Here is a 13,729-nt window from a genome sequence, read left to right as displayed (position 1 = left end):
CCAATATGGAAATGGTCCAGAAAGACTCAACTGGGTCCTTCTCATCTCCTTTGTTCCTCACTCCTAGTCGGAGAAGGAGGGATGGTGGATGACATGTGGTGACATGAACCTGGCTGACAGTTTGACTTTATTCCAACCCGGAGGTTAAAAGGCTGTGATTGGTTGTTGATCTGACGGGTTCATCAGAGGCACAGAGATGAGAAAAAAAAGGCTAAAAACATGAAACCGTGAAGAGACCCGCAGAGAAAATCAACCTCTGGGGTCATCTGTCCTTGGGAATTAAAATATAGTTAAAGGAAATAATCAAATAAACCAGGATCAGGTTACCTGTCCAGGTAAGAAAGAGCTAAAGCTCAAAAGGTTGAAATCACCACTGCTTCACCACCAACTGATGTTTTTAGTCAGTTTATGTCGGGTTTGGTTTGATGTTTTGCAGACGACACTCTTGTTTAAGGAGATGTCCAAACATGAAAAAAGACCAGTTAGAGTATTTTAAACCTAGACACAGTAGTTTCATAAGTGTTCAAGAGTTGAAATTTGAAATGAACATTCACAATCTTCCAGAAAGAAGTCAGGCTATCTTAAAAAACACCTACTGTATGCAGATGACACTGTCTCTAAATCTGCTGCCAAAATAATTATGGTTTTAAACACTAAAGCACAGTAGTATTTATTTTATTATTATTATTATTTGTTTGTGGGAAAAAAAAATTCCTATCAGTGAGCCTAAAACTGTCCTTTTGGAGGGCGTAAACCTTCCTGTTGGTGGGGCTTAAACTTTCCTGTTTGTGGGCTTAAAACTTTCTGCTTTGGTGTGTAAACCTTCCTGTTTGTGGGCGTTAACGTACCTTTTTCTGGGCATAAACCTTCCTGTTTTGTTGGATAAACCTTCCCATTTGAGGACATTAAGCTTTCTGCTTGTGGGCATAAACCTTCCTGTTTGTGGGCGTAAACCTTCCTTTTTCTGGGCATCAACCATCCTTTGTCTGGGCATAAACCTTCCTGTTTGTGGGCGTGAACCTTCCTTTTTCTGGGCATCAACCATCCTTTGTCTGGGCATAAACCTTCCTGTTTGTGGGCGTGAACCTTCCTTTTTCTGGGCATCAACCATCCTTTGTCTGGGCATAAACCTTCCTGTTTGTGGTTGTAAACCTTCTTGTTTGTAGTTGTAAACCTTCCCATTTCTGGTTGTAAGCCTTCATGTTTGTGGGCGTAAACCTTCCTTTTACTGGGCATGAACCTTCCTGTTTTTGGGGGTAAACCTTCCTGTTTCTGGGCGTAAACCTTCCTATTTCTGGTTGTAAACCATCATGTCTATGGTTGTAAACCTTCCTTTTTCTGGGCATCAACCGTCCTTTGTCTGGGCTTAAACCTTCCTGTTTGTGGTTGTAAATCTTTCTGTTTGTGGGCATAAACCTTCCTGTTTGTGGGCGTAAACCTTCCTTTTTCTGGGCATCAACCTTCCTTTGTCTGGGCTTAAACCTTCCTGTTTGTGGTTGTAAACCTTCCTGTTTGTAGTTGTAAACCTTCCTGTTTGTTGGCATAAAGCTTCCCATTTCTGGTTGTAAACCTTCATGTTTGTGGGCGTAAACCTTCCTGTTTGTAGTTGTAAACCTTCCTGTTTTTTGGCATAAACCTTCCTATTTCTGGTTGTAAACCTTCATGTTTGTGGGTGTAAACCTTCCTTTTTCTGAGCATGAACCTTCCTGTTTGTGGGTGTAAACCTTCCTGTTTGTAGTTGTAAACCTTCCTGTTTTTTGGCATAAACCTTCCTATTTCTGGTTGTAAACCTTCATGTTTGTGGGCGTAAACCTTCCTTTTTCTGAGCATGAACCTTCCTGTTTGTGGGTGTAAACCTTCCTGTTTGTAGCTGTAAACCTTCCTGTTTTTTGGCATAAACCTTCCTATTTCTGGTTGTAAACCTTCCTGTTTGTGGGCATAAACCTTCCTATTTCTGGTTGTAAACCTTCATGTTTGTGGGCGTAAACCTTCCTGTTTCTGGTTGTTTACCTTCCTGTTTGTAGGCATAAACCTTCTGGTTTCTGGGTGCAAACCTTCTTTTTTGAAGGCGAGTCTTTCCTGGTTTTGGACCTTAAATTCCTGACCAGTGGCAGCCCATTTAAAGATATCCAAAAATCTGATGTCAAACTGTCTCATTTTAAAAAAGTGTCCTGAAATCAAAGTTTAGGGTCTAATGTGGTTTTAAAGTGTAGCATGTTCAGTGCTAAAATGTTAGCATCTAGGGGTCTGACAGGACAGAAACCCCCACAGAGGTGCTCAGAGACAGGAACAAGGAGGATTACCCCCCAGTATCCCAGAGGAGGGGACGACGCTACTGGCTCTAAGGTTGGGTTGTCTGAGGCCGTTAGAGAGGGGGTACGGGGGGTTTCTGGACCCAGGTCTCATGGATCTGACCAGCGGGGGAGCTGCAGGGTCGTAGGGCTGAAAGGCCAACGATGGAGACAAGTTTCTTTTGTTGTCTGCACCTAAAAGACCAAAAACAGCACCCGTTATAAGGTGAGGTAGGTCTGATGAAGTTCAAAGGTGAAGCAGCAGCCCTGAGCAGTGATGTTAGTGATGGAGGACTGGTCTCTGATGGATCAATGAGAAACAACGAGCTCACAATCTCCATCAACCACAGTCATTAACCTGATGAGAACCATGACTGCCAGATTGTGAGCTGCATGCAGACGCCACACTGGATGAAATGAAACTCCTGCAGCGAGCAGCCAATCCTGTGGACAAAAACGCCATCGCACATTTATCTGAAGCTGGAGGGGACAAGATGGCGGCACATGGACGGCAAACACACAGAAAGCACAGACTGGCTTTGGATGCAAGACAAAAGAAGCCAATCATGAGGTTATTTTACCCCAGAGGTTAGATCTGGCTCTCTCATTGGCCAGAATGGATCTCAGCAGGGAGGACTCATCCTGTGATTGGTCGAAAGCTGCGTGGAGGAAAAAAAGGGGTTAAGCCTGTGAGAGAAAGACCTTCAATCTGTAAAGATAAACCAAAGAAGTTCATCAGGAAAAGTGACAAACTTTGGAAAAGTCAGAAATGGAGAGAGGTGAAAATCTAACACCATGCTCTGTAGAGAGTCCATTCAATCACTGAAACCACAATAAAAGAGTCTTTCTGATCAGTATTTCATCCACAAACATGACAAGAATAAAGAACTCTACAGAGGAAAGTCTGGCCTTTTCAAAACCAGATGGTTCAATGTTAGTTTAAGCTGTTTGCAGATGATGGTCTGCTTTATGCGGCTCAACCAGTGAGAGCTTAACAGACAGACGTCAGGAGATTATTAACAATAGAGGAGTGTGATTCATTTATCTTCAAGAAAGGAAATGTTAACAATCCTGTGTGTGGGCGTAGACCTTCATGTTTGTGGGCGTAGACCTTCATGTTTGTGGGAATAAACCTTCATGTTTGTGGGAATAAACCTTCCTATTCGTGAGAATAAAGTTTTCATGTTTGTGGGAATAAACCTTCCTGTTTGTGGTAATAAACCTTCCTGTTTGTGGGAATAAACCTTCATGTTTGTGGTAATAAACCTTCCTGTTTGTGGGAATAAACCTTCATGTTTGTGGCCATAAACCTTCCTGAATGTGGCCATTAACCTTCCTGTTTGTTGGCGTAAACCTTCCTGTTTGTAGGAATAAACCTTCATGTTTATGGCCATAAACCTTCCTGAATGTGCTCATTAACCTTCCTGTTTGTGGGCATAAACCTTCATGTTTGTGGGAATAAACCTTCCTATTCGTGAGAATAAAGTTTTCATGTTTGTGGGAATAAACCTTCCTGTTTGTGGTAATAAACCTTCCTGTTTGTGGGAATAAACCTTCCTGTTTGTGGGAATAAACCCTCATGTTTGTGGCCATAAACCTTCCTGAATGTGGCCATTAACCTTCCTGTTTGTTGGCGTAAACCTTCCTGTTTGTAGGAATAAACCTTCATGTTTATGGCCATAAACATTCCTGAATGTGGTCATTAACCTTCCTGTTTGTGGGCATAAACCTTCCTGTTTGTGGGAATAAACATTTTATGTTTTTTGGGTGTGAACCTTCCTGTTTGCGGGAATAAACCTTTTGTTTGTGGGTGTAAACCTTCATGTTTATTGGCATAAACCCTCTTGTTGGTGGGTGTAAATCTTCCTGCTTGAGGGTGTCAATTGTTGTTGTGGGCATGACCCTTCACGTTTGTGGGCGTAAACATTCCTGAATGTGGTCATTAACCTTCCTGTTCTTTGGCATAAACCTTCCTGTTCTTTGGCATTAACCTCCCTGTTCTTTGGAATAAACCTTCCTGTTTTTTGACATAAACCCTCCTGTTCTTTGGCATAAACCTTCCTGTTCTTTGGCATAAACATTCCTGTTCTTTGGCATAAACCCTCCTGTTTTTTGGCATAAACATTCCTGTTCTTTGGCATAAACCCTCCTGTTTTTTGGCATAAACCCTCCTGTTCTTTGGCATAAACCTTCCTGTTCTTTGGCATAAACCTTCCTGTTCTTTGGCATAAACCCTCCTGTTTTTTGGCATAAACATTCCTGTTCTTTGGCATAAACCCTCCTGTTTTTTGGCATAAACCTTCCTGTTCTTTGACATAAACCCTCCTGTTCTTTGGCATAAACCTTCCTGTTCTTTGGCATAAACCCTCCTGTTCTTTGGCATAAACCTTCCTGTTCTTTGGCATAAACCTTCTTGTTCTTTGGCATAAACATTCCTGTTCTTTGGCATAAACCCTCCTGTTCTTTGGCATAAACCTTCCTGTTTTTTGGCATAAACCTTCCTGTTCCTTGGCATAAACCCTCCTGTTCTTTGGCATAAACCTTTCTGTTCTTTGGCATAAACCCTCCTGTTCTTTGGCATAAACCTTACTGTTCTTTGGCATAAACCTTCCTGTTCTTTGGTATAAACCCTCCTGTTCTTTGGCATAAACCTTCCTGTTCTTTGGCATAAACCTTCCTGCTCTTTGGCATAAACCCTCCTGTTTTTTAGCATAAACCTTCCTGTTCTTTGACATAAACACTCCTGTTCTTTGGCATAAACCTTCCTGTTCTTTGGCATAAACCTTCCTGATTTTTAGCATAAACCCTCCTGTTCTTTGGCATAAACCTTCCTGTTCTTTGGCATAAACCTTCCTGTTCTTTGACATAAACCCTCCTGTTCTTTGGCATAAACCTTCCTGTTCTTTGGCATAAACCCTCCTGTTCTTTGGCATTAACCTCCCTGTTCTTTGGAATAAACCCTCCTGTCTTTTGACATAAACCCTCCTGTTCTTCGGCATAAACCTTCCTGTTCTTTGGCATAAACCTTCCTGTTCTTTTGCATAAACCCTCCTGTTCTTTGGCATAAACCTTCCTGTTCTTTGGCATAAACCCTCCTGTTCTTTGGCATAAAACTTCCTGTTCTTTGGCATAAACCCTCCTGTTTTTTAGCATAAACCCTCCTGTTCTTTGGCATAAACCTTCCTGTTCTTTGGCATAAACCCTGCTGATTTTTAGCATAAACCTTCCTGTTCTTTGGCATAAACCCTCCTGTTCTTTGGCATAAACCTTCCTGTTCTTTGGCATAAACCTTCCTGTTCTTTGGCATAAACCCTCCTGTTCTTTGGCATAAACCTTCCTGTTCTTTAGCATAAACCTTCCTGTTCCTTCGCATAAACCTTCCTGTTCTTTGGCATAAACCTTCCTGTTCTTTGGCATAAACCTTCTTGTTCTTTGGCATAAACATTCCTGTTCTTTGGCATAAACCCTCCTGTTCTTTGGCATAAACCTTCCTGTTTTTTGGCATAAACCTTCCTGTTCCTTGGCATAAACCCTCCTGTTCTTTGGCATAAACCTTTCTGTTCTTTGGCATAAACCCTCCTGTTCTTTGGCATAAACCTTTCTGTTCTTTGGCATAAACCTTCCTGTTCTTTGGTATAAACCCTCCTGTTCTTTGGCATAAACCTTCCTGTTCTTTGGCATAAACCTTCCTGCTCTTTGGCATAAACCCTCCTGTTTTTTAGCATAAACCTTCCTGTTCTTTGACATAAACACTCCTGTTCTTTGGCATAAACCTTCCTGTTCTTTGGCATAAACCTTCCTGATTTTTAGCATAAACCCTCCTGTTCTTTGGCATAAACCTTCCTGTTCTTTGGCATAAACCTTCCTGTTCTTTGACATAAACCCTCCTGTTCTTTGGCATAAACCTTCCTGTTCTTTGGCATAAACCCTCCTGTTCTTTGGCATTAACCTCCCTGTTCTTTGGAATAAACCCTCCTGTCTTTTGACATAAACCCTCCTGTTCTTCGGCATAAACCTTCCTGTTCTTTGGCATAAACCTTCCTGTTCTTTGGCATAAACCCTGCTGATTTTTAGCATAAACCTTCCTGTTCTTTGGCATAAACCTTCCTGTTCTTTGACATAAACCCTCCTGTTCTTTGGCATAAACCTTCCTGTTCTTTGGCATAAACCCTCCTGTTCTTTGGCATTAACCTCCCTGTTCTTTGGAATAAACCCTCCTGTCTTTTGACATAAACCCTCCTGTTCTTCGGCATAAATCTTCCTGTTCTTTGGCATAAACCTTCCTGTTCTTTTGCATAAACCCTCCTGTTCTTTGGCATAAACCTTCCTGTTCTTTGGCATAAACCCTCCTGTTCTTTGGCATAAAACTTCCTGTTCTTTGGCATAAACCCTCCTGTTTTTTAGCATAAACCCTCCTGTTCTTTGGCATAAACCTTCCTGTTCTTTGGCATAAACCCTGCTGATTTTTAGCATAAACCTTCCTGTTCTTTGGCATAAACCCTCCTGTTCTTTGGCATAAACCTTCCTGTTCTTTGGCATAAACCTTCCTGTTCTTTGGCATAAACCCTCCTGTTCTTTGGCATAAACCTTCCTGTTCTTTAGCATAAACCTTCCTGTTCTTTGGCATAAACCTTCCTGTTCTTTGGCATAAACCTTCCTGTTCTTTGGCATAAACCCTCCTGTTTTTTGGCATAAACCTTCCTGTTCTTTGGCATAAACCCTCCTGTTTTTTGGCATAAACCTTCCTGTTCTTTGACATAAACCCTCCTGTTTTTTGGCATAAACCTTCCTGTTCTTTGGCATAAACCCTGCTGATTTTTAGCATAAACCTTCCTGTTCTTTGGCATAAACCCTCCTGTTCTTTGGCATAAACCTTCCTGTTCTTTGGCATGAAACTTCCTGTTCTTTGGCATAAACATTCCTGTTCTTTGGCATAAACCCTCCTGTTCTTTGGCATAAACCTTCCTGTTCTTTGGCATAAACCTTCCTGTTCCTTGGTATAAACCCTCCTGTTCTTTGGCATAAACCTTCCTGTTTTTTGGCATAAACCTTCCTGTTCTTTGACATAAACCCTCCTGTTCTTTGGCATAAACCTTCCTGTTCTTTGGCATAAACCCTCCTGTTCTTTGGCATAAACCTTCCTGTTCTTTGGCATAAACCTTCTTGTTCTTTGGCATAAACATTCCTGTTCTTTGGCATAAACCCTCCTGTTCTTTAGCATAAACCTTCCTGTTTTTTGGCATAAACCTTCCTGTTCCTTGGCATAAACCCTCCTGTTCTTTGGCATAAACCTTCCTGTTCTTTGGCATAAACCCTCCTGTTCTTTGGCATAAACCTTTCTGTTCTTTGGCATAAACCTTCCTGTTCTTTGGTATAAACCCTCCTGTTCTTTGGCATAAACCTTCCTGTTCTTTGGCATAAACCTTCCTGCTCTTTGGCATAAACCCTCCTGTTTTTTAGCATAAACCTTCCTGTTCTTTGACATAAACACTCCTGTTCTTTGGCATAAACCTTCCTGTTCTTTGGCATAAACCTTCCTGATTTTTAGCATAAACCCTCCTGTTCTTTGGCATAAACCTTCCTGTTCTTTGGCATAAACCTTCCTGTTCTTTGACATAAACCCTCCTGTTCTTTGGCATAAACCTTCCTGTTCTTTGGCATAAACCCTCCTGTTCTTTGGCATTAACCTCCCTGTTCTTTGGAATAAACCTTCCTGTCTTTTGACATAAACCCTCCTGTTCTTCGGCATAAACCTTCCTGTTCTTTGGCATAAACCTTCCTGTTCTTTGGCATAAACCCTCCTGTTCTTTGGCATAAAACTTCCTGTTCTTTGGCATAAACCCTCCTGTTTTTTAGCATAAACCCTCCTGTTCTTTGGCATAAACCTTCCTGTTCTTTGGCATAAACCCTGCTGATTTTTAGCATAAACCTTCCTGTTCTTTGGCATAAACCCTCCTGTTCTTTGGCATAAACCTTCCTGTTCTTTGGCATTAACCTTCCTGTTCTTTGGCATAAACCCTCCTGTTCTTTGGCATAAACCTTCCTGTTCTTTAGCATAAACCTTCCTGTTCCTTCGCATAAACCTTCCTGTTCTTTGGCATAAACCTTCCTGTTCTTTGGCATAAACCCTCCTGTTTTTTGGCATAAACCTTCCTGTTCTTTGGCATAAACCCTCCTGTTTTTTGGCATAAACCTTCCTGTTCTTTGACATAAACCCTCCTGTTTTTTGGCATAAACCTTCCTGTTCTTTGGCATAAACCCTGCTGATTTTTAGCATAAACCTTCCTGTTCTTTGGCATAAACCCTCCTGTTCTTTGGCATAAACCTTCCTGTTCTTTGGCATGAAACTTCCTGTTCTTTGGCATAAACATTCCTGTTCTTTGGCATAAACCCTCCTGTTCTTTGGCATAAACCTTCCTGTTTTTTGGCATAAACCTTCCTGTTCCTTGGTATAAACCCTCCTGTTCTTTGGCATAAACCTTCCTGTTCTTTGGCATAAACCCTCCTGTTCTTTGGCATAAACCTTCCTGTTCTTTGGCATAAACCTTCCTGTTCCTTGGTATAAACCCTCCTGTTCTTTGGCATAAACCTTCCTGTTTTTTGGCATAAACCTTCCTGTTCCTTGGCATAAACCCTCCTGTTTTTTAGCATAAACCTTCCTGTTCTTTGACATAAACCCTCCTGTTCTTTGGCATAAACCTTCCTGTTCTTTAGCATAAACCTTCCTGTTCTTTGGCATAAACCTTCCTGTTCTTTGGCATAAACCCTCCTGATCTTTGGCATAAACCTTCCTGTTCTTTGGCATAAACCTTCCTGTTCTTTGGCATAAACCTTCCTGTTCTTTGGCATAAACCTTCCTGTTCTTTGGCATAAACCTTCCTGTACTTTGGCATAAACCTTTCTGTTCTTTGGCATAAACCTTCCTGTTCTTTGGCATAAACCTTCCTGTCTGTAGGAAGGTTTACAGCCCTATAAAGTGCTGTGATGAATGGGTCTCCCTGTGAGGAGGAACATGTTAATGTCCGTTGGTGTAAAAAGAAGTCTGAAGGTTGAATTACCAGCAGGGTTAAAGGTCTTCTCAGGTACATTAGTAGGTGCCTTAGTAGTCTGTCTCTGCCAAGGGTGGACCATGGAGGTCAGTGTTAGGAGGGGGGAGACTGTGGTGTCTGCAGGAGGGACCGTGGTGGCCAGGAGAGAGGGGAGGGCAGGACGAGGATCCGACGCTTTCACCGAGTCGTTTCTAAAAGAGCTTTCTCCGTCTGGGCGAGAGAGGAGAGAGAGGGACGGGGATCATGGGAAAACTGATCACTGGGTCTGAGTGAAGGTTCATGGTCCAGGATTACTGGGTTTGACTCACCAGACGTCCATCTTTGATTCATCTAAAAAACATTTATGGAGGCGCAGGGGTCAAAGAAGTTATTTCAATGACTGAAACCATCAATGACTTTAAACCTTCAGTTTCCATGGAGATTCCTGACATAACCATGTGACATGACCCCGCCTTTTTTTTTAACCATCAAACAGACGTCCAGTGATCAGTTCTGCTCCATCATCCACGCAGTCTGAAGTCTGAAGACTTCATCCTGGTGAAGCAGGAGGAGGAGGGGGAGGAAGAGGAGGAGGAGGAGGAGGGGAGGAGAGGAGGAGGAGGAGGGGGAAGAGGAGAAGAGAAGGGGAGGAGGAGAGGAGGAAGAGGAGAAGAGGAGGAGGAGGAGGAGAGGTGAAGAGGAGGATGAGGAGAGGAGGATGAGAAGGAGGAGGGGAGAGGTGGAGGGGAGGAAGAGGAGAGGAGGAGGAGGAGGAGGAGGAGAGGAGGAGTAGGAGAGGGGGAGGAGAGGAGGAGGAGGACGAGGAGGGGAGGAGGAGGAGGGGGGAAGAGGAGAAGAGAAGGGGAGGAGGAGAGGAGGAAGAGGAGAAGAGGAGGAGGAGGAGGAGAGGTCACCAGGAGGAAGACCAGACGAGGAGGAGAAGGAGGAGGAGGAAGAGGAGGAGAGAGAGGAGGAAGATGAGGAGAGGGAGGAAGAGGAGGAGGAGGAGGAGGAGAGGAGGAGAGGTGGAGGGGAGGAAGAGGAGAGGAGGAGGAGGAGGAGAAGAGGAGGAGGAGGAGGAGAGGAGGGAGAGGTGGAGGGGGAGGAAGAGGAGAAGAGGAGAGGAGGAGGAGGGGGGGAAGAGGAGAGGAGAAGGGGAGTAGGAGAGGAGGAAGAGGAGAAGAGGAGGAGGAGGAGGAGAGGTGAAGAGGAGGATGAGGAGAGAGGATGAGAAGGAGGAGGAGGAAGAGGAGGGGAGAGGTGGAGGGGAGGAAGAGGAGAGGAGGAGGAGGAGGAGGAGGAGGGGGAAGAGAGAGGAGGAGGAGGAGGAGGGGGAGGAGGAGAGGAGAAGGGAGGAGGAGGAGGGAAGAGAAGAGAGGAGGAGGAGGTGGAGAGGTGAAGAGGTGGATGTGGTGCGGCGGAGTAGGGGTGGGGTGTGGTTGTGGGGGAGGAAGAGGAGAGGAGGAGGAGGAGGAGAAGAGGAGGGAGAGGAGGGGAGAGGTGGAGGGGAGGAAGAGGAAGAGGAGAAGAGGAGGAGGAAGAGGAGAGGAGGGAGAGGCAGAGGAAGAGGACAGGAGGAGGAGGAGGAGGAGAGGGAGGAGGAGAGGGGAGGAGAGGAGGATGAGGAGGTAGAGGAGGAGGAGAGGAGGAGAAGGAGGAGGAGAAGGGGAGGAGGAGGAGAGGAGAGGAGGAGGAGGAGGAGGAGGAGGAGGAGAGGAGGAGAAGAGGAGGAGGAGAGGAGGAGAGGTGGAGGGGAGGAAGAGGAGAAGAGGAGGAGGAAGAGGAGAGGAGGGGGAAGAGAGGCGGAGGAAGAGGACAGGAGGAGGAGGAGGAGGAGGAGGAGAGGAGGGGAGAGGTGGGGGGGAGGAAGAGGAGAAGAGGAGGAGGAAGAGGAGAGGAGGGGGAAGAGAGGAGGAGAAGAGGAGGAGGAGGAGAGGGGGAGGAGAGGAGGATGAGGAGGTAGAGGAGGAGGAGAGGAGGAGGAGGAGAGGAGGAGACGGGGAGGAGGAGGAGAGGAGGAGAAGAGGAGGAGGAGGCGAGGAGGAGGAGAAGAGGAGGAGAGGAGGATGAGGAGGAGAGGAGGAGGAGAGGAGGAGAGGGGGAGGAGAGGAGGATGAGGAGGTAGAGGAGGAGGAGAGGAGGAGAGGAGGAGGAGAGGGGAGGAGGAGGAGATGGAGAGGAGGAGGAGGAGGAGGAGGGGAGGAGAAGGGGAGGAGGAGAAGAGGAGGAGAAGAGGAGGAGGAGGAGAGGAGGAGAAGAGGGGGAGGAGAGGAGGATGAGGAGGTAGAGGAGGAGGAGAGGAGGAGAAGGAGAGGAGAAGGGGAGGAGGAGGAGATGGAGAGGAGGAGGAGGAGGAGGGGAGGAGGAGGAGAGGAGGAGAAGGGGGGGAGGAGAAGAGGAGGAGAAGAGGAGGAGGAGGAGAGGAGGAGAAGAGGAGGAGGAGGAGAGGAGGAGAGGAGGAGAAGAGGAGGAGGAAGAGGAAGAGGAGGAGGAGGAGAGGAGGATGAGGAGGTCGAGGAGGAGGAGAGGAGGAGAAGGAGAGGAGAAGGGGAGGAGGAGGAGAGGAGGAGAAGGGGAGGAGGAGAAGAGGAGGAGAAGAGGAGGAGGAGGAGAGGAGGAGAAGAGGAGGAGGAAGAGGAAGAGGAGGAGGAGGAGAGGAGGATGAGGAGGTAGAGGAGGAGGAGAGGAGGAGAAGGGGAGGAGGAGTCGAGGAGGAGAAGAGTAGGAGGTGGAGAGGAGGAGAAGAGGAGGAGGAAGAGGAAGAGGAGGAGGAGGAGAGGAGGATGAGGAGGTAGAGGAGGAGGAGAGGAGGAGAGGAGGAGGAGATTTGTTCTGCAGATCGACTTGTGTCGTCTCTCCCTGGCGGGAAATCTGACAACGTCTGCGTCTGAACGGACCGCCATGCTGACCTCATCATGCAGACTGCTGGACATCGCAGCGACATCAGAAAGCAGACAGAGGAAGAATCAGAGGGAGGAGGAAGAGGAGGAAGAGGAGGAAAAGTCAACGCTTCAGATGCATGAGCGCAGCGTCCGTGGAGTCACATGACCTTCAGCAGTGTGATAAAAAAAAAAAAAAAAAAAAAAAAAACAGCGGTGGCTGCACTCAGTGGGCGGGGCAGACTGAACTTACTCGTATCACCTGACCGTCTTATGAGGCTCAAAACATGCTAACATGCAGCCAATCACAACAGCTGCACGTCTCAGACCCCGCCCCCTCCCAGGTGCTCAGCTGAAGCAGGTAAACAGGCTGCGAATGAAGCTGCTGTTTAACGACAGGAAGTTGGAGTTTACCGAGAGAAACACGGGGGGCGCTAGGCTCGGCAGTGTCCTGGTGGCCTCCAGGGGGCGCTGTGGGGGATAACAGGGGTTATTTAGAGGAAACCAAGAGGGGAAAGAGGAACACGGACTGGATGGTCCCAGTGAAGAGGCAGGACCAGAACCAGAACTGTGGTTAATCTCAGAGATGGAGCCACACCCATGTACTCTAACTGATAGGCCCGCTTCCACGGGACCGTCCCAGCAGTGCTCAGACGTGGTTGTGACCTTGTGCAGCGTCTGAGAGTATGCACAGGAAGTGACAGTGTTTTTGTGGAGTAAAGAGGAAGTGATAATCACCGAAAGAGGTGCGAGGAGCTCCAGGGAAGGCGGGGTTCTTAAGCAGAGGGAGGCGGGTCCGGTTGTGCAGAGCTGCGGAGATAAAACACAAACATGGAGGATGAGTCGCCACTAAACAGGAAGTAGATTTGCTGTAATCCTTCTAATAGAGGGGCACACTGATAGAGGGTATGTGTTAACCTGAATATCTGGACGTATGATCAGCTGTTTTCTAGATCAATAAGGAAATCTATTGATGATTGAACGCCTCTAAAGGCTCTTCTCTTCTCTAATGCTTTCTCCTGTCCTGACCTCGGTGTCTCTGATGTTTCTAGGAGCTTCCCGGCTCAGACCGGTCTGAACTTGTGCTGCCGCCTTTATTCTGTCTTTATTGTGATGAAAACAGGTGGAGGAGGATTACACCTGAGCGTTAGCCAGATTCCTGTCAGCGTGGCGCTGTCTGAACACGCTCAGAGACGCTCAGAGAGGAGGTTAAAACTCACCGATACGAGGAGGGAACAGAGCGTGAGGGCCCAGAGGTTTCTGAAAGACAAACAACACCACACGGGTTAGGACTACAGCTCCCAGAATGCACTGCTGCAGAGACAAACATCCAATCAGACCTAACATTATGGCTTAACATTTCCATTCAGTTCATGGTTTTTAGCTTCAGGAGCTAAAATAGGAGCAGAGAGGGGCGGAGCTTAGCAGCATGTCTTTAAATGCCATCTTTTGTTCTCGTTTTGATTGAGAGTCCCAAATATGGCCTGATGTTTGGTTAAAGGAAAAAAGCCCCAACATCCCTGCTTCACAA

General features: G+C 46.2%; 1 protein-coding gene across 6 annotated transcripts in view; it reads right to left on the bottom strand.

Moving 5' to 3' along the window:
• The window catches only part of LOC121505964 (target of Nesh-SH3-like), a 42,913-nt gene that overhangs the window by 14,362 nt on the left and 14,822 nt on the right, over positions 1 to 13,729 (bottom strand). For 2 of the 6 annotated variants that reach the window (XM_041781412.1, XM_041781414.1), the window contains exons 7-12: positions 13,419 to 13,458; positions 12,937 to 13,008; positions 12,613 to 12,669; positions 9,350 to 9,550; positions 2,873 to 2,950; positions 2,304 to 2,486 (exon numbers count right to left, since the gene is read on the bottom strand). In XM_041781412.1, coding sequence (XP_041637346.1) covers positions 2,304 to 2,486; positions 2,873 to 2,950; positions 9,350 to 9,550; positions 12,613 to 12,669; positions 12,937 to 13,008; positions 13,419 to 13,458 — 631 coding nt within the window. The remainder of the gene's footprint in view (positions 1 to 2,303; positions 2,487 to 2,872; positions 2,951 to 9,349; positions 9,551 to 12,612; positions 12,670 to 12,936; positions 13,009 to 13,418; positions 13,459 to 13,729) is intronic. The other 4 variants (XM_041781413.1, XM_041781416.1, XM_041781415.1 and 1 more) reach the window with 4 other exon arrangements.

Source organism: Cheilinus undulatus, linkage group 24, assembly GCF_018320785.1.
Source record: "Cheilinus undulatus linkage group 24, ASM1832078v1, whole genome shotgun sequence".
Lineage (NCBI taxonomy): Eukaryota > Metazoa > Chordata > Actinopteri > Labriformes > Labridae > Cheilinus > Cheilinus undulatus.
The sequence above is the reverse complement of the archived record's forward strand: the minus strand, read 5'-3'. Positions and strand labels throughout refer to the sequence as shown.